General features: G+C 34.3%; 1 protein-coding gene across 1 annotated transcript in view; it reads left to right on the forward strand.

Annotated features, from left to right (window-relative positions):
• LOC115441381 overlaps positions 1-21,200 on the forward strand; it is a 41,455-nt gene that overhangs the window by 14,006 nt on the left and 6,249 nt on the right. Inside the window, exons 4-6 of the mRNA XM_030166159.2 lie at positions 1,910-2,017; positions 17,859-18,023; positions 19,557-19,648. Coding sequence (XP_030022019.1) covers positions 1,910-2,017; positions 17,859-18,023; positions 19,557-19,648 — 365 coding nt within the window. The remainder of the gene's footprint in view (positions 1-1,909; positions 2,018-17,858; positions 18,024-19,556; positions 19,649-21,200) is intronic.

Here is a 21,200-nt window from a genome sequence, read left to right on the forward strand (position 1 = left end):
AAAGTAAATCCACTGTGTATATTTTCGGGATATTTCCACGTGATAAACCAGGACTTGGTTTGTGTGATAAATTAACTACAAGTTCTTGCGAATCCATTTACAAGTTTTCTAGGTTGTGATATCCTAAAAATCTTTACAAACTTTCACATTTATGATATTAATATATGTTAGGAAGTAGAGTAATTACCTCGATAGCATATTATTATGATTAAAATGTATAACGTACTTATAATACTTATGCTATGCTAAACACAGTTTTATTAAAAACTTAGTGGAATACTGCATCTTAGAAATCGAAATTCTCGTTTAAGATACTAGCACAGAGTTACCAAAACGAGTTCATTTAAAATTGTCTGTTATTCTAGTGTTTACAGTGACTTTAGTATTCAATTTCTGAGAATGTAGTCAGACTTGAATTAGTCAGAAAACAATCAAATGGCATTGCAATAACAATCGAATACGTAAACGGTATAGTCGGTTATGTAAGGAATTTTAACATTATATAGTTGTAGCGTTAATGCATCTAAACTATAACTTTAATAGGAAGCGGAAGTATATAGAACTGTCACAAAATGAGAAAATTGTCTATCAGTCCAAATATGAATTGTTTTTATTAATTACGTGTATTTATATGAGATGAACATCTTTAATAAAATCAAAGGCATCTTTGTTTCAGTCTTTATATATATAAAACTTTGTGAATATGGTAGTTACAAATAATATCAATAACCTATGAGTATCTATGAAAGGATTAACTTTATATCGCGAAGTTCAAAGATTATAATTGGATTCTGATATTATTAACGGATAATTCAAGTTTTTGAATACAAAAGGCATTATTAGACTGAAGTTCGCTGTTCAAGAAAATCTGGCTCCTAAATCTCCTATACATCGTTAAAGTATCGTCAATCATTTCGACAAATAACATGACAAACTGAGCTTTATTAGCGTATTGTAACGTCAACTCATGTAGGTCGAAGGCCTTACTGCTTGCGTAATTTAGCAGTGAACATATTTCTATGCCCACATCGTTCATATCAATATTTTTCCTTGAAACGGTTTGGTCGTTTCCTCGAATCACGGAAAATGTTTCATAATAGGATAATCGAATTCCATAGTATTGCCTTGTTTCTCTGCGGGAATTTCAATTGAAAGGAAATGGGAAACTAAGTAATTTGTCTCAGTCTTTTATCGACATAATTCCACGGATCTCGTTCGACCGCTCCCAAGCAACTTTCCTGTCTTGTGCCGCTTGTATCTATGTTTAGTTGAGAATTATAATTAAGTTTAGCTATGATTTCCTATTTTTAATGTATGTGGGCGGTTGTTAGTTAAATACGAGGTTATCCATAATAATAATAATAATAATATCAGCCCTGTATTATATACTTGCCCACTGCTGAGCACGGGCCTCCTCTACTACTGCGAGGGATTAGGCCTTAGTCCACCACGCTGGCCTAGTGCGGATTGGTAGACTTCACACACCTTCGAAATTCCCATAGAGAACTTCTCAGATGTGCAGGTTTCCTCACGATGTTTTCCTTCACCGTTAAAGTGAACGATAATTCACAAAGAATACACACATGATTTTAGAAAAGTCAGAGGTGTGTGCCCTTGGGATTTGAACCTGCGGACATTCGTCTCGGCAGTCCGTTCCACACCCAACTAGGCTATCGCCGATTTTTATTTCCATTATACTGATTGTTTATTATATATTATCGTTTACTGTTAAAATAAAGTTAGAACATAATTGTGTCGCCGGTTATTATTTCAATATCTTCATTAGTTCTTGTAACTCATATGTTTAAAATGTCAGTTGCTTTTTCTATATTAGGAATATTTTATTTAATGCCGATAATGTAGTGATCTATATTTATATATTTTTTAAATCTTTTATTTTCCTTCGCAGTGGACAATAACTACGATCACGGCTACTTCGGACCATGGCGGGTTTGCAAGAAGCTGCTCTACAACAGAGAAAAATGTGGCTCGGATGTATCCAAGTTCCGTCCGCTGAGTGAGTTATAATTTACATTTATTTATAGACATGCATGAAAGTCACGATATCGATGGAAAACGACGTGCCGGCCGTTTGAAATTTATCATCTGTTATTCATCTCGGTGCAAGCTTGAGCGGCTATAAATCAATCAATTGAACATCATTTATAGATTTTGAAGGAGCGAAAGAATTTATTTTTCGTTCTTTATTTTCCAATACGTCATTCGTGTAAATACTATATAGGTTTGTTTATAGACAAAAGTTATAATTTCGAGGTACAACTAAAACTACAACATTGTTAATTAAATCATAGGTAAAAAATAACGCAAAAATTGGCTACCTTTATATTGCAACAAAATTTCTTAGATAGCAACATAACAAAAATATTTATAATATTTAAAAGCCAGCATGCAAATATGCAAATGAAGCAACTAACAGACAAGTTGCGATGTGCAATGAAATGCGATTGTGTGGTTTAGCAACGTTCGATTCCGTCAGCTTCGGATGAGTGATCGCCAGTAGCGACTAGCCAATACCAAGCATTAACTTCTCTGTTCACTAAAACTTCCGAGACTATATTATTTGAAAAGAAATTCGTGTCTTGTAATTTTGTCATATATGTCGAATAACTGACTGTAAAGAATAGTGGGAGGGAAAAGAAAATCAAAGCTTCCTCTGCAATTTGATCGATAATTATAACTGGTCCCTTTGATGTTTGTAAAATTTTATGACAGAAGTAACTTGCACTATTGTGGTATTAATTAATGCAGTACTACATATTATAATCTTTGTCCTTGCCATGTTATGACTGCTTTTTAAAAAATTATAAAGAAATCATTCGGAAATGGTTTATTAGTTTGCTTAGACGCGATTCTGCACATAGTAGTGTCCAAAATCCCAGAGATATTTTAGCCACTACCAATCCTATTTATTCTTCCCCTATACCAATAACCCATGGTACATGCCGCTCTGACATCAAAAACTCACGGTAACCAACGGATCCTTCCTACGTTTCGACAAAAATATCTTCCCATTTAAAACAATATTGCACGCGTTTTATTAACACAGCTGCATTTACATTCTTGTACTATATAAATTCCACTGGCACAGCGGTTCGGTAAATTATGATTTACGTCCGCCATATTGTTGGGTATGTTCGGAAGCTATTAGTTTTTCACAATCGACGAAACTGCGTTCCCTCTGACCTATTTTTGTGGATGACGCGTATCGATTTGCGTTTGCTAATACTGTTCAACTTGACTTGTGTTTCGACATTTGTGTTTGAATTGTTTTATGTTTTTAAATGTTGGTTTGCTGGGTTGATAGTTAAAACAATGTAAACAATGACTGTAAATAATAAAGATTATAATCTGGCGAATTAATAAGTTAAAATATTTGGAAAATATATAATACATTATTTCTTGTTAATGTCTTCCTAGCTTTGTATTTGGGTCTTCACATCCAATCTGTAACTTAGTGCCTAAACGAATAATAGTGCATGCACAATATTTTGGAAAATTTCCTTTTATGTCTTATTATCGATTTCCTTTGTTTCCTTTCTTTCCTTGTTACTTCGTGTGCCTGTGAAAACAAAAAGCAGTTTTAATTTTTTTTAGACAACCTTATTAGCATTATCATAGGTAAAACTAACTGTTCTCTATTTGTGTCGATTAAGCAGTTGTACGAAATATGAACGCAGCCATAAAACGGTTCAATATCTGCCGAGTAAGTTGATACGCAGTGGGGGAAAGTTGCTGACGCGGCCCTGTCGGAACGTTGGAAAAGTGGAGGAAACAAATGCATTACCATTATGCTTTCGTCGTATCAATTTCTAGACATTTTTAGTAAATAACTTTTATTTTGTATTTTATGATCAGCTATTTTGTAAGTTTGTACACAAAGAGCGTATTTTTATTAGATTAATAGGGTATCGTTATGCATTATTTATTTAGAAAACATCTAAACCTTTTAGTGACAAAATATAGAAAAATTTAAATATGCATTACGATACTTATAAATAACAAAAGAAAATCAACATCAAAAAGCACTACAATAAAAAAAAATATATTAATTTTTACACATACAACCAATATTTTTCTAACTCCTGTTTTTATTATTTAAACATCATATATTTTTTGGGAGTCGGTGCCTAATTTAAATTAGCCACCTATACGAAAGTATTACTAAAGGTCTCACATTACTTAAAACATAGGCTCCATTTTATAGCGGGAAAATATTAAGCAGGACTTTTATCCTGGAAAAGGTCACGCGAGCGGAGCTGCAAGCAAAAACTAGTTGTATAGGATAGAATAAATTTGTAGTATCTTGATAGCCTGTAGAAGACGTCACAACACAGTACACAAGCCAACGTCAGTTTACTCTTCACTTTACTAAATGAGACAGCTTAAGTACTAATTTCCTAATAGACTCTTGATACGTTTGATGTTCGCCGCGCCCTTGTTCTATTTTAGAAGGTTTTATGTGTCTTTTACGTTCAGCCTTAAGCTATTTTGGTGTCCAAATGTCACTAATCCGCTAATTAAGGGTGGGATTAATTGGTATTTTTAGACGTATTCCTAATTTACACGTTTGTGAGTTGTTTAAATTAGATTAAAAACGCCAGTCGACAAAATAAAATATTCTCTTCCTTTTATGTTTTCATTAATAAGTTGGTTAAATTGAAATGCAATATCGAGAATAAAATAAATCTGGTTGTCCGGCTGAGCGCGATAAATGCAAAACTACCGAACGGATTTCGATTTAACTTTGGTAAGGAGATAGTTTGAGACCCTGGGAAGGATATAGGCTACTTTCTATCCCGGGAAAATATATGCCGGAAATTTTATCCCGGAGAACTTACATACGGGCGAAGCCGCGAGCAAAAGCTAGTTATACATTACAATAAAATATGGATTAACAAGTGTAGGTATACGAACATGTGATATAAATCTAGATTATATTACAATTAGGTAACACAACATAAAATGCTACTTGTTGAGTAACATTGACATTGGCTTTTAGCTTTAAATTCCATCGTAAAAACATTTCTTTGTTGCCGTTAAAGGATCTCAGATCAATCAAGAGATAAGATAGCGATCTCATGATTGGACTGAGATTCTTCGCAAAATGTAATTACCTATCAAGATTTATTGAAAGCAAAATGCTGGCTACCTCTTCTTGTGACTTTAATTGAACCACTATCGTTTATTGTTACTATATTTGTATTAGTCATTGCTGATGTAAGTACATCCTTCACACTGCCGATACATATTGTTTTATACACCTTTTATACTTTAGATTGTTGCAATATATTTTTGTAATTTAATAGTCGTAAGGTTTAGTATATAAAATCACGTTAATGCTCTTTGAATGTGCGTAAACCATGGTGCACTTTGGTCTTCTTGTACTAGAGTTGATGCTTGAACGTTTTATTTGTGACCAATAATAGTAACGTAAGTTTTAAATTCTATTCAAGATAAATGAGGAAATTGTAGGATAATAGGCAGCTGAGTATACTCATTATTCATAGACCTACACAAATATTTGACTTAATCAAGTTTGTTCTATTACTGATAGGACGTGATTTTACGTTTCCCATTCCAAACATTGACGGTAAATGTTATTTTACGCAATACACTAGTGTCATAACGCGCAAACTAGATTTTATTGCGTATGTTTATGTTAGTGATCAACAATGATGTATGATGCCGACGTTCATTAGCACTATAGGTAGGTGTGGGAATATTCGCTTGTCACGACAACACACATTTAGTTTAACGTGTTAAGGGAAATCTATGATAATGGAAGTTTAATACGGAATAGTGTTATAAAGGACTGTGGAGTTTGTGAAACATATTATAGAGAATACAAGTGTAAGCTTCTTAAATACACAGCCATTTGATTTTGCTTAGACGTAACATAATAGACGTGTTCAAAGACACTGGCTATAACAATTCAATGCATATATTTAACTTTTTTTTTGTTTGCGGCTTCGCCTGCGCGTATGAGTTTACTGAGTTAAAAGTTCCGCTATATATTTTCCCGTATAGGAAGTAGCTCATGTCTTTCGCAGTATATCTAACTACTTATACCAAATTTCTTGAAAAGCCGTTGGTTAGTTTTTGAGTTTGTCGCGTTCAGGCAGGCAGACAGATGCGGTGTAGAACTTTGTTTTAGTCTATTTTTTAGAACTTTTTAAGAGGAACAATTCCATCATACATTATTGTTGCGTAACTTTAAACGTTAACGCAGTGCACGCAACGTAAGCTCTAAAAAGAAATAAATTTTCCCCGTCTTTACATTTTTCATTGATGCTCCGTTCCTATTAGTCACAGTTTGATATTATTAGGCCTATAGCCTTCCTTGATTAATGGACTATCCAACACTAAAATAATTCTTTAATTCGAACCAGTGTTCACTGCGATTAGCGCGTTCAAACAAACAAACTCTTCAGCTTTATATAACAGTATAGATATCTCGGTAATAATAAATGTATGAATATATGTAATTTTGCATACAAAATTGTTATTATAATCATTAGAGCCAAATCCAGTCTGTGGGTTATTTCTCTCTCAAAATGGTCCGGATGTGGGCAAGTGCGGAAAGTGACCACTCTTGCACTTTCTTATACTAGAAAATGTCCGTCTGGGTTGTTGCGTTTCAGTATGTTAATTTATTACTTAATTTCTTAGAAACGAGGTTTGGTATGCATAATAGAAAAATCAATATTGTGGTATATTAATTTATTACTTAATTTCTTAGTTAACGAGCTTTGCAATGCGTAATCGAAAAATTAATAGTGTGTATCGTTAAATAATCTATAATTTTGTATACTGTGCATACATTTTGTACCTGTTGTATAAGTATTGTTTACAAAAGGTTGAGTTTAGGTTTTAAAAACGTGTTTTGTGATTTTAACGTCGTATGTAGATCACGGTTGTTGTCATTAGAAGTGGCTAAGTAGGTCTTTGTGCAAAAATAGTGTAAGCGTTAATGTCATTTGTAAAAAACTATATGCCCAAAAATTTTATGGCGACAATCGTCATTTCGTCAGGCACCAGTGGCGTAGGGTCCCTATAATCCGATTCCTGCCGGATTCCCTTTCGTAATATATGTCGTATCGTCGTATCAGCCTATAATGTCCCAATGTTGGGCAAAGGCCTCCCCAAGATCCTTCCATGAATCACGATCCTGCGCTATAGTGAACCAGTTATTTTTAAATGAATCCAGTTCAGCCATCTCTTCTTTGATCTGCCGCGACGCCTACGAGCAGTGCCAGGGCTCCATAAGGTAGCAATCTTGGCCCAAAATTCGTCAGGCATACGACGTACGTGACCTGCCCAGTTCGTAATTTATGTAAAATATAATTATCATTAGAACGATTTGCAGACCGTATTTATACAAATTAGTACCTATATGTAGTGTAGTGTTCGCTTCGGAAAACTTTACCTTTCGCTACTGTCAGCCACATATTTTTTTACACTATTATAAATTTTAAATACTTACTCACGTTTGGGCACTAACCAGCTACCGTCGAAAATAATATTCAAGTTAAACAAGTCCCAAATTACGATAACAGCATCCCGAGTCGTCGCGGCACGGCACCTCTTAGAAATGCGACAAAATCTGCCGCCTTCCGCTTGTTTACGTCTTATCGTATGTCCTCGGTGACGCGATAAAATTTAAAATATGAAAAGAAATTCAAAAATTCATCGTTTTTTGTACCAAAATGCCAGGCTTTGTCGTAAAATGACAACGGACTCTTTGACAGTCACGACTGTACCTTTATTTACAATGGCGATAATAACCAAATATGGAAGTTTTTTGAATGTTAGTGTTAAAATATGTAAATAGGATTTTTAATCTTATTATATTTGTTAAGAATAATTTTCATAGTGTAAGAAGTGTTAAGAAAGAAATTGAATGGAAAGAGGTATTGATTGAACAGCTATAAATCATAACGCTGGAGAAAATCATCAACGTGGGCAGGCTAATTTTAGACTTCAGCTACATTGTGTTTCGATAAATTGATTAGATTGAAAAAACGGAGAAAAATGAGTTTATTCTTAATACGCATAAAACTTAATATCGCTTCCGTAACTTGCCAACCGTCCAATGTTCTCAAATAAATAGAAATTAGGTAAAAACATCTTTTAAATAGTTTGTAATTTCCGATATTAGCCTCTAGTGTTGCCCAAATGCAAGAACAAGACGAGACTTAGCCAGTCTTGGTCTTGGTCTTGCGCCAATACACCTGATCTTGGTCTTGGTCTTGGTCTTGCGCTCCCAGTCTTGGTCTTGGTCTTGGTCTTGCAGCAAGAGTCTTGCAAGTCTTGCAATTACCTATTAGTCTATTACTATTTATTAAAGTTTACTTTAAATCTTAGAAAAACGTATTAGAATTGGAACATTGTGAGCTTGAATTAACATAGCCATAGTAAAGATCAAGCAGATTAATAAATAACTGAAGATTTGATAAGAAATTCGAAAAATCAACTGACCTATATGTCGTTTTCCATGGAAGTAACTGTTTCTTAATAAACATTTATGATTTATAAGCTTACATTTGCTAAAACATGTAAAAAAACAAATTAATTACAATAACTTGACTGTATTTTAAAGAACAATACTTATCTGTCTAGAAAGAGATTGAACCTTCAACTTATAAGAAATTTAATAAAAGAGTTTTACGATTTATCATTGTATCCCAAAGTAAAAATGAAAAATTATTATTAATATTTCCCAATTGGGACCCGAGTGGGGCCAAAGTGGGAAATCCAAAAGTAAAAATGAAAAATTATTGTTAACATTTCCTAATTGGGGCTTGAGTGGGATTTAAGTGGGAAATCCCAACGTTGAAATAGTAAATTATTGCTAATAGTTCCGCTTGAATAAATCTAACTAAGATAAACGAAAAACAGAAACAAATATTAAACATTTAACCGCAATATTAGTAATATCATCTAGTTGATTCGATGTACATCAAATAAAGCGACGAATGTAATATTCCCGCTTGGACCAGTGGTAACGTGAACGACTGATGATCAAGAGGACCCGAGTTCGAGCCCAACTGACGACAAGGATGCATTCAACCAATAGTTCACTTTCTAATCGAAATATAAAGTTATAGTACCATCAGAGTCCGTAATTCAAAATTATTTTTGATTTTTTTGAAAATATAGATTTTTTATAAATTTAGATTGGGATCTGAGGGGGATTACCCAATGGGGCCCCACTTGGGTTTTCCCAATGGGGGCCCATTTGGTATTTCCCAATGGAGGCCCAAGAGGGCTTTTGCGTGACATCCCAAAGTGGGCCCCAAGAGGGAAGCCCAAGAGGGGCCCCATTGGTCGCACTTTTAAATTTCTAGTCGGGCTATCCTTACCATTTTATCCCAATCATAATACTACTTGCGTGATCAGTATAATGTATTCATTTTCATTCTAAGCACTCTGAAACTTATTTATTCTTTGGAACACCTGTAGGTACTCTTAAAATTCGAAATTATTTTGCATGAGTATACCTACGCCCTATGGCGGCAATCAAATAGTGTCAAATGTTATGATTTCGGCGTGGCGGCAACGATTGTTTTAGATTTCAAAAGAAGCCGCCGGCGCGTGTATCATAACCATGTACTTCCGAAAAGCGGCAAATTTCTTTGAGAAGTAAGTACAAAACCTTTGATGCCGTATTATCAAAGTGCCGATGGTTAAAACATAGCTATGCATGCACTCAGTTTGATTTTAATAGATATTTTTTTATTCGCTATGTTTATGGTATTAGTCGTATTGCGCATAGGTCCAGTTTTTCATATTCTTTGATACAGTTTTTTGCGTCTCATAGAATTCCTAAGCGTACCTACCTATACACCGAACTGTTACACCTAACTACTCAGTGAAATAGCGCTAAGTCCTAGCTGCAAGACGCAAGAGTCTTGCAGGCTATGTCTTGTTCTTGCTCAAGTCTTGCACGGTCAGTCTTGGTCTTGGTCTTGCTAAAAATACGCAGTCTTGTTCTTGGTCTTGGTCTTGCAAAAACGCAAGAACAAGACCAAGACTGCAAGACCAAGACTGAATTTGGGCAACACTATTAGCCTCTATAAAAACGTACAAACTTCATCTATAATATAAGCGTGGGTAATTACTATTAGTACTTTCTCATGTCCAGTGCGCGCTACGTGGAAGGCAGGTGCGTCAGTTTTCTCGGTTCATCGTTCACAAGCGATAGCTTAACGTGCTAAGTAATTAGTATTTTCTAATACATTAACACGGAATTCGATCTTAATTGTTTGTTGTGGAAGTTTTTCAAGTGCATCAACTAATGATACTAATCTACTAGCTGGTGTTAGATTATTGTTTAATTTTACGTTTACTTTGAGTTTGTTTTTTTTATTTTTCCGGGCTTTGGGAAGTTTGTATTAGGTTATGTGATTACAGAAAATACTTAATCTAGATCAGAAATATTTCAACAATCATTCATTCAACAGAAACTACCTGATCGTTGTGATACGGTAGGACAGACTATTCATTGATGCATTCTGAACAATGCGCGGATGATCTTGTGATTGCTGTAAACATTTTATGTGTCCGGTGACGTCGTGTGACCCGCCAGAGTCAACATGCAGTCCATTGCAAAAGTGTTTGCCTTTTGTCAATACTTACTAAGCTTGTCACTTTTACTTTACGTAAACTTTGTCTGGAACGGTGATAACGAGTGAAAGTTGAGTAACTTACACGAACGTGACGTTACACTTCTGAATAATTAAGTTAAGCGGCTAATTTGCATCTATATACACCCACTTAACACACCTATTCATTCTAGCTGACATTGGTTTCCACCTGTATACATGTCAAATTGACGCATAAAGGATGTTCAAATGAATTTCGCACGTGTAATTTTGGTGTTGAGTTCGAAATTGCTTGATTAATATACGCACTCCGGACACGTAATGTTAAAACAACGTGATTGTTGATGCATGTAATACTTTCATTGTTTTCAAAGCATCCTACACTGCATACTGTATACAGAACACAACTTAAATTATGTGGTGTGGACATTATCATTGTTTTCGTTTGCCAAAGGCCACGGCTTTGGTCGCGGCAAACGAATATTCGAAAGTAACTCTACTATATTTAGCTGTAACTTAAATTCTTAGTTTTGCCAATAATTGTAAATTGATGAAATATTATAACAAGATTTTAACGCAGTTATAATATTAGTCTTCATAAATTTGTAGTATTATATTATTGAGTGTCATATTTTAAAACCACAGCCACTAGGTTGCGTATTTAGTATAGTATATTCTTTAGTCTACATTATATTAAGGCATTTTATGCTTTTAAACTAAGTAATATCCGAACATCACAATAGTTTGTTGGTAAGGTAAAATTTATAACATTCTTTGTTATGCCCACTTTCAGTAATATTTGGGTAAACATGAAAATAAAGTGCACAAGAAGAATCACAGCCGGTAACTGGCAGTTTAGTTCAATTGGACAATAAAAACATCTGTTTACTTCCTAGGAGCTATTGTGCCCCTTTCACTTACAAAAACAACAGTTAAAAATCACTTAAAAATTCTAGATTCAAGACTAGTGGAAGTTTTAAAATTATTATAATTTTATTTATTAGTTACTGTCCGGTTGAAATTATGTCGTGGCAAATATTGCATTATTTTTTATTTATTGTAATGTACTTTTACGAGTACCAAACTAAGCTCTAAAAGCGTCCTATTCGGTATCCTACAAACAGTGGTGTAGCAAGGATTCTCGCTGACCCATGATTTGCATCCTAAGGCATCGGGCGAGAGAAAAAAATTAAAAAAGGTCATTTCAACGAATAAGAGCCGCACTAACCTTCACTCAACCACTGGTCTATGCGAAAAAAGTAAAAAAATTCAAGGTTTACGCATTTTGCTCCACCCCCGCCCCCCTCGACCCCTGCGCCGACCACTCACCACCACTGACTACGAAGTATTCAAAAGCTTTAAAAATGACCCACATTACATTGTTTAAAACAAATATAATGTGAAGCATATACATGATTTTCTTGCCACTACAAACATGCGAGCCAAATCGATTGTTCCCCAAAACGAATCGACGATCAAATCGAATTCAAACTATTCGATGACAATTATAGTGCCGACGACGTCCCAAATCGGTGCTGCCGCGATCATCGCATACCAAGTCAAGCGCAGGTGTTCCAAAAGGCAGTGAATTAGGATGCACATTGAATCCTAACCCATATATGCATAGGTATAGAGGTTATAAAATTTTACACAACAAAAACCTTCGCGGAAGCGAATGTTATGCGGTAGTCAAGGAAAATATAGACAAATAAAATATAATTGTTTTACTTGAATCGAAACTTCCTTATGCGGATAATTTGAATTAATCTTTATAGTCTTTATTTATTATATTGTCTCATTGCTCTATCGCAGAGTTCTCTGGTTGCAAAACCAAATAATCTGGGGCCTTTATATATTCCATTCCTCGATGAACCAATTAAGTGATTTTCCATTTGATAATAGTTGGCCCCGGGTTTGGATTATTTAACCGATAAAAAGCCCTGCATCATTTTTATTTTACACCACGGAACGTCAATATTGAAGAAAAATAGAATTTACTTTGACTCATCTGAAAAGTCAAGTCTATTTATTTTATATGTAAATATTTTGTGTGGTTCCATCTAACACATTTTCCTCATGCTTAGACTCGCGAAGAAATCAAACTCTCCAATGCAAAATGTCATGACTCATAGAAATATGTAATCAACTTGAATACGTAGTATATTGTTTACACAGTAATGTAAAGTCACTATTAGTTCTAGGAATATTTGCTTTATCCAATACCAGTTAATTCATTTGATTATCTGGTGCATTAGCACAGAACATATTGCATCAAGTAACGAAAGAAATCATAATATTTAATCGGAATGAATCTAATATAATTTTTCCCGCAATTAAACATGTGTCTAAACGCCTAGGGATTAAAGTTCGTGTTTAATTAATCTACAAACATAGTTATATAGTATACAATAACTTTGGCTTAACTTTTGAAGAAATTAGAAAAATAAACGAAGTGTTCTGTGTTTGGGTATTTTTAAGTTATTTCCATATCCGGATTAAGATGTTAAAATATTTACAGGTCTTTCTTACTGTCTAGAATAGTAACTAAACTTAGAACATCTGTAGTAGATAACACGTAATAACCATTCATTGTATCGATAGTTCCGACGTATCAGCCTTGGAACGTATTATATCAATGCAGTTGTAATCCATCTCATTAATTATAATAGCTTATTAAGACCTGCGCTACTGTTAAAGGTCGTTTTAACTGTACTTAATTCCTTTTTAAAATATGATTGAACATTTTGCACCACAGTTTTGGGTTCTAGACAGCAATAACACAAAATTTTAATGATATCTGCTTTGGAATACTTGTTCCCAACGCTCAGTGTAAAATAACATGAAATATACAACAACTGCATCAAGCAACGGTACATAATTTATTACTCATTATCGCCATATCGATTTGGCCGAGCATTTCTACTTGAATTGCAGGCTGGAATAGACAACTTTGTTATAAATCTGTTTATAAAATTTATAAAACGGTTTGGATATGTAAACTTGCTATGGCAGGAAACGTACTATTTAATGATTCTATGTTAGAAATATTCCCGCCCACACTATTTCTCACATCTTTTGTTGTAAACATTGCAGTCTTTTGTTCGCTGTTAATCCGTTTTATAATTGCGTTGCCCGTTGCTTTAGTCTGTCGAGATAGGTTCGTGACTGCCGTATTGGCTGGCCACGGAGATTTATTATGGAACTTGATAGAATCGCTATGTTACAAACGTAGCTGTGTATTGTCTATCCGCTCGAAGTGATGGGTAACGGGACTTTGTATTTTTTTGACGTTGAAAAGTGTGATCTCATAATTGAATATATGAATGGATCTTAGTTTTTGTCCTTAACAAAATCGCATAGCTGCGTGCTTGAATTGGCCTTTGTACAAAATTGATAATTTCATGGTTACCTGCGGAGATGAAAAATTACGATAAAGAGTAAACACTACACCATACATATGGTTGCAAAAGTGTCGCGCGTTTTATTTCTGCTAATCGACCGACATGCTTAGAACCGGTGAATTCGTCATTTTAGCTATCATATTTTCCAAGCCGATCAAATAAAAAGTTTATATAGTTACTATTACTTACGCTATAATGACTCATACAGACAACGTTGCACGTGAAGGAATGTTGCAAGTTTGTATATTATAAGCTTCAAAAACGGAGTGCATTTAAATATAATTTCTTTCTTGTGACGTCTAACGCAATTTGCATGAGAGTTTCTTCGTAATGGTTTAACCATTTAAGTGCTGTCCCAATTCGCAAATAATTTCACTTTTCAACAAAAGACTTTTGATGTGCGTTAGGAATTGTGTATAGTAATGCGTGGTATCTTTTTATTAAAACATTGTTGTGGATAATGTGTGTCACCGAAACTGCTACTAATATTATATACCATGTTCATGTCTTGATTCTCAAGTGTAGATTACACTTATAATTTTAGAAGATTGTCAATCTAGTTTAAATAAATTGATCGTAATAAAATGTGCTATAGCCCGAGGTAGCTTTGAACTTCAAATTATGCATACACCTACACTGCTATTCGTAATCGATGATGTTATAGCACATTTTTAAACTCTTGACCCGATGCTGTTAGCAAAACCGGTCCAATCTAAGAGATACGACGACTCGTTTCTGGATATTACGTCATGCTGCGTTACCTTTCACATTATTTGTGTACCAAAATGTTCAAAAATTTAACTTTGTTTATCGGATCCAAGTACATTTTATGTTATGTTGAGTTTAGAATTTTCAAATACTGTATCGTTTATTAGCTTTTACGTTTATTTTAGATCTAGACCTTGTTTCATTTGTGATCGGCCTTTCCTGTCCGCATTCTCCGTTTAACACGGTTTTAGATACGACTATCTTTCCATGAGCATCAGTATATGTTTTAACTTCAATCTATATAACTTTGCATAATGTACCCAAAACTCTGCGTTAATTACATCACCTTCACCTACTCAAAGGATTCAAGACTGTCGACATATAATATCTAACTACATGTTATTCCAGATACAATCCCTTTCACTACACGAAATTTAATGAAATTATTAAATGAAACAAGTTTTTTAAACATTAATTTACAATTATGATGCAAAATATTACTAACGTTAATAATAATAAAAAAAACGAATATATTACCAGGAAATCTGGTTATTAACGTATGAAAAAGTAAACAATAAAAAATTGGAACTTGTAAAGTAACATACAATACGAACAGCGTAATAACATTGTAACGCAGTTTCCAAGGAAAAACAATTTTCCTCAGTCATTGCATCTTGCAATTTCATGACGACAATCATCTACGAACGGTTGCATTTTCAATGTCACCCATTGTCTCGCTACGTTGGTAGGTTTTTTATTAGTTCTGTTATAACGTGTTTATATTTGATAAAGAAAACCTTTGAAGAGGTGGTATCATCAATATTTGTTGTATGAGTATAAAGTTATCTAAGATGATCACTAATTGTAGTCTTAACTTTTATAACTTTTATTTTTGGTGCATAGTTTTAGTTGTAGGATGCTTCCCGAAACAGTGTCAGATTTTCGCTTCCATCCATTTTTTACCTGAGGCTAAACACTGTTGTTGGTGTGGGCTAAATAACAAAAAAGGTTTTTATACTAAACTTCGCTGTATCATCACCTGGATTAAACACGTTAATTGGTTTTAACTTTTAAACTAATAAGTAATTTATGCGAACACTTACTATTTTTTATATAATTGATAGCTTTCCGGCATTCTCATTGCGTCCCACCCGGATTTGAATTAATAACCACTCCTAACAATGTGCCACATAATAAGGTTCGTATGACTTCATATTAACCTAATTTCTATTTAAAGTGAGGCTCGCCCATAAGCAAGTCACGTATAATATGAAAACAAAAGCTGCCAACAAAATTACTAAACATTCGTTAACGAGACAGGCTATTAGGTTGAAAAGTGACGCCGGGCATGACATGCCGTGGAAACCTTGAAGCTCAAACGTGTGAGGTAATAGGCTTCAAATAGGCTTGTGTTTACTAGACGTTTTATGGAACCACGGTTAAAGAGCAAGTAGGTTTCCTAATGTTAAATAACAATTTCGCTTTCTATGTACATCCAAAAATACCAAAGGAATAAGAAGGGAATGATGAAAAGAAAAATGTAGTAAGGACTGTGTTTGGAATTTTGTTAAAGTTCTTTTACCACTCAAAACGCAACAGCAAAACAGTTATTTAATTCATAGGCTATTGGTATGTGGCTATAGGGTTTACTGAATGAAAGGAATACACAGCGGTTTCTGATTAAAAATATACAGTTTTAACACAATGAAGCTGATTTGCAGTTTTTTCAGTCTTATTCCGTTATTCTCTGGTTTTGAATCTGTCTTATAAATAAATAAATTGTTTTTGCATGGTTTGCGAACAAACTTAAATAATATACGCTTCCAATTATACAATTTGTACTCTAATTTAATATAGAGCACTTATTCTTCAATACAATTAAAATTGCAAGCTGTTTAAATATAATTGTGTCCGTGATAGGAAAAAAAATTATAGTTCTGTTTATTACTCACATGATACTTCCCTCCATTCTTTTGATGTTTCCTGTACACTCATCGGCCTTTTTGTCTTATGTCTGGCGCTAATTTCCAATAGCTTACAAAGAATGTCTATTGTATTAATATTTAGGGATTTCTGTGAAGGATTAAAAACTTTAACTTTAACTATAAATGGAACTGAAAACTTTGAAATTGACTATTAATTACCTACTAATCTAATAATGTTTAGTAGTTCAACAAAATTTCTGCGCCATATAATAATTGTTTACAAACTTTATTTACGAAGCTTTTCAACCGAAAGCTTTAAAAACCGAAAATTCATCAACTAGATGCACTGACATACAAAATACAATTCCTTAAGCAATTTTTTATTTAGTTTAAAACTTTATATTACATCTGAAGCGTGAGGTCGTGGATTCTACCAGTGTTTTGATTTATAGTACTTAAGACAAATCATAATTTATGACTGTCTAAAAAACCGTTAGCAATATAGCCACTCGGGCCACAGTCATATTCCATTCAAGGGAATAGTCGTGACAAGGTTGTATTAGACTTACTAATCCTAAGGGATTCCATAACTGATGGCGCGTTAGTAATGCGCAAGGACGTGTGAACAGTCGTGCCGTTGGATTAGATAAAGCAAATTACTAAGATTGCAGGATACATGCAACTACGTGCCGTGTTTACATAACTACATATACAAATAAAGTATAGGTACGTGTGTCGTGTACGTTTTGTTAGCGATCGCACGCGCTAGTTCCATGTGTGAACATGTTTTTTAAGTCTTACTTGTCTCGCAATCTCTATTTCTAAACACAAAAAGCAATGATTTATGTTTGCACTACCCAAACTTTTAGGCCGTTCTTTTTCATTAATGTTGTATGCATTTACCAATCTTTAATACAATATGCTGAATCTGTTGGTAAGTGTATGTCATATAAAGTAACATCAACGAGAAAAATTTCGACACTCAACAGTTTACTGGTACATATCGAAACTCATTAGAAGTTGTAATTTCGGCGCATTTTTATCATGTATATTATGTACTAATCAATATGGTATATCCGGAACTCTTATCGAAATAATATTTTTTTTATATAAATGTGTAACGAAATCAGCAAGGCGCCCCACCGACTTAGGAGAAACCTTTTTTTTTAGTTCCTCATTTAATCTTGTTTGTTCCTCAGCGGCGGTGTACTTCGCGGGCGTGGTGGGCGCCATCGGTGTGACGGTGCTGGGCGTGTTCTGCCTACTGTCGGTCCTGCAGTTAGCCATGATCTCATCAAAGGAGCGTGTCGCCATGAAGTACACACACCTCGTCATGATGAAGCTCGCGCTGGCGTTGCTAGCCAGTGAGTAATGAAATGTTTTTTACTCGTAGAATATTCTGGATATGTATAACGTAAACATGTATTCCATTAATAACGAATATTTTTGACAGTGTTATGTTGCCGTTGCGACGAATTTTCGAAAGCAATAAGTAGTGGTGGCATTGGGACATGTAAAATTCAAAAATATTTTTTACATTTATTTTGTTTTAAACTGTTTTTTTTTATTTGTTTCACATCTATAGTTCGAGTACGTTATAGTAAATTTGTTATTTTCAAGAACATAGATATGTGGTTCTATTTAGTAACTTAATGTCAAAATTACTGTGTATAAGGGTTTGGAAAGATTAGCATACCTTCGTTTATCAAGCGTACCTAATTTATACCTTTATTTATCAGTCAAGCATATATTTGGGTATCAATATTCTTTTTTTAAAATCCGCGTAAATTAAATAGATTAAGACCGTTAGTAAGAGTTTAAATTTCGCTATAGTTATCCTCACCGATAAGTTCTTTTTCTAATTAAAATCTACAAAATAATTACTTTTATTGACGCAATCTTTGAATTAGTCTGCAAATAATTGGAGAAATAAAGATTAATTTCGACATAAGAATGTGTCGCTAATGACTTTTTAATAGTAATTATTTGCACATTACGAAGTATCCGAGTTGATTGCTGTATAGGCGCTTCAACCAACCATTTAGATGAGCTAATAAGAGCTCAAACTATACTTTACTACCGCAGGTCAATAAACGTAAATTGGCATACATTGAGATTATTTGCAATATATGACGTACACACGCAATATTTGGCTCGTTTCGATCCGTCGAAGTGACGTCACATGCCATGTTGGCCTCCAAATCACTATGTGGGTGAGGTCGAAATATACAAAATGTAATGTTTTGTTATGAATTAGGGTTAAGATCGTACAGCCAATTTGAATATCTATCTATCTTTTTTCAGACAGAGATAAAAATGCGATGGTGTATGGTCTTTCACGCAGCTGCCATAAGAGTTGTAACTTGTTAGGTAGTCTACCTCAGGCAACTTTGTCACGAAATAGTGACCAACGAGTCGCTTTGTGTAATATACGATTTCAATAATTTAATTCTACATTATGCGGATTAACTGCAGATTTCAATATTCAATCCCAAATATTTTCCATCCATTGCAAAAATTTATCAATCCGGATAGTTTCTTCGGATATGCCTACATATCCCACCAACAGCTAAATTTTAAAAAGTTGTATTATTATAAAATGTAGGTAGATATTGTAACTTTGACTTTGCAGACGACCAACACCTCAGTCCCCCTGTGACCACGAAGCTGCAGTCTTCGAAACGTCGGGAGAAAACTAAAATGTTACAACCGCGATAAAATCAGAAAAATAGTTTAATTAGAATGTCTAACATTCGCGTAACCCCTGTCAGTAGTACAGGAGGCCCAAGCCCAGCAGTGGGGCAGTATACATTACCGGGCTGATATTATTATTATTTATTCGTGTAAACATAAGAAGTCATTATCTACAGTGTGGCATGTTATGTTTTAAATTTCAGCGTTACTGTCGATCGCCGCAGCAGGGCTGTTTGCGGTGCAAGGCGATGACAGAGGCTTCCGCGTGACGAGAGGAGAGGCCTTTTATGTCCAGGTAAATAGGTTTGATACTTCTGGATTCATTACCATTAGCCATATAAAGTCCACAGCTGAATATGTCATTACATATATTTCAAATTTTAAATCTATAAGTATATAAAAATGAATCCCTATTTCCCTTTGTCACGCGTGAACGGTTGGACCGACTTCACAATTTTTTTTTCTTTATGTTTGTAATTGGCAGAAGAAGGTTCTTATGAAGGAAAAAATTCAAAAAGTTGCGCGGACAATTAGAAAATTTAAGAAAACTTAACGAATATATTAATTTTATATAACTGTCAATTATTTGAAATAACTGTCAGCGATTGACAGAATGCGCGCTGCTAATTCATAGTTAAGACGGGACAACGTCTGTCAGGTCAACTAGTTATTTAATATTTATTGGGGGATAGTTAACATCAATAGAGGGGATTCAAAACAAGTGTAAAAATACACGTAATTCTGGAACGAAGCCTTACAATAATTATGAATATGACTAACTCAAGTACAGGAAGGCTAATTTGAAGGAAATGTTGGACGTCTTGCAAAGTGACAGACGACTTGATAAAGGTAGCAGGAACACGCTAAATACTGGCCGCTTTCGACAGGTCCGTCTGGACATCTTTAGGGGAGTGTGAGCAGTGAACTATGTGGATGATAGGGAATTAAAAAAAAATTGCATTCCACCCGACTCTCATTTTCTATTTTATTTAAACCTTATGGATAGACATTTTACACAACTTAATGTTACGTATCGATAAATGTCATTGACTTATACGAACAAGTTATTAGGCATAATATGATTACATAACCCGTTTCATATTTTTAAAAAAATATGCAAATTGGGGGTCGTCGCCATGAAACATTAAATCTTTTGTCTAGTGCGGTGTTGTAATCTTTCCTTTGTATAAAATCACGTGGTGACAAAATGAAATTGTTTTTATGTCAAACGCGTATGGTTGGTTTTCGTTACAATTTTACAATCATAGGTAATAATCATTTGACTTAGTCACTCGCACTATTACTCAAAATAAAGAAAACCATAGGCTAAAACAGGAGAAATTGATTAAACCAAGTACTAACAGCAATTAGCGCTTTCCTCTTTGAAGCAAACCATGCTGTTGAGCTGGGAATTCATTATGGATACAATATATTAAACATATTGTTACTTAGCTGTTGCCTGGATGTTAATAGGTGTTGCTCGCGGCTTCGCCCGCGTGAATAGCCTATCTCGCTTCAAATACCCAAAATACTGCAGCTATGCCTATCATTATCCCTATGAGCAGCTGCACTGTTTTTTATGTCGATAGTAGCGTCATCTACTTAAAAAAATATATAAAAATTCTAACATTTTCCATGGGTGCGAATTACCTGGATAAAAAGTAGCCTATATGTCTACTCCTGTGCCAACCATCTAAATCCATTTAGCGGTTATTATGTTTATTTCTAACATTCATCCAATTTTCACAAACTTTCTTTTACAATATAAATTTAATTATACAAGTAAGATAAAAAGTAGCATATTGGATTGTCAGGAAGAATTCGCTTTCAGCGAAAAGACCGCCCAT

This window comes from Manduca sexta, chromosome 7, assembly GCF_014839805.1.
Source record: "Manduca sexta isolate Smith_Timp_Sample1 chromosome 7, JHU_Msex_v1.0, whole genome shotgun sequence".
In the NCBI taxonomy this organism is placed as follows: domain Eukaryota; kingdom Metazoa; phylum Arthropoda; class Insecta; order Lepidoptera; family Sphingidae; genus Manduca; species Manduca sexta.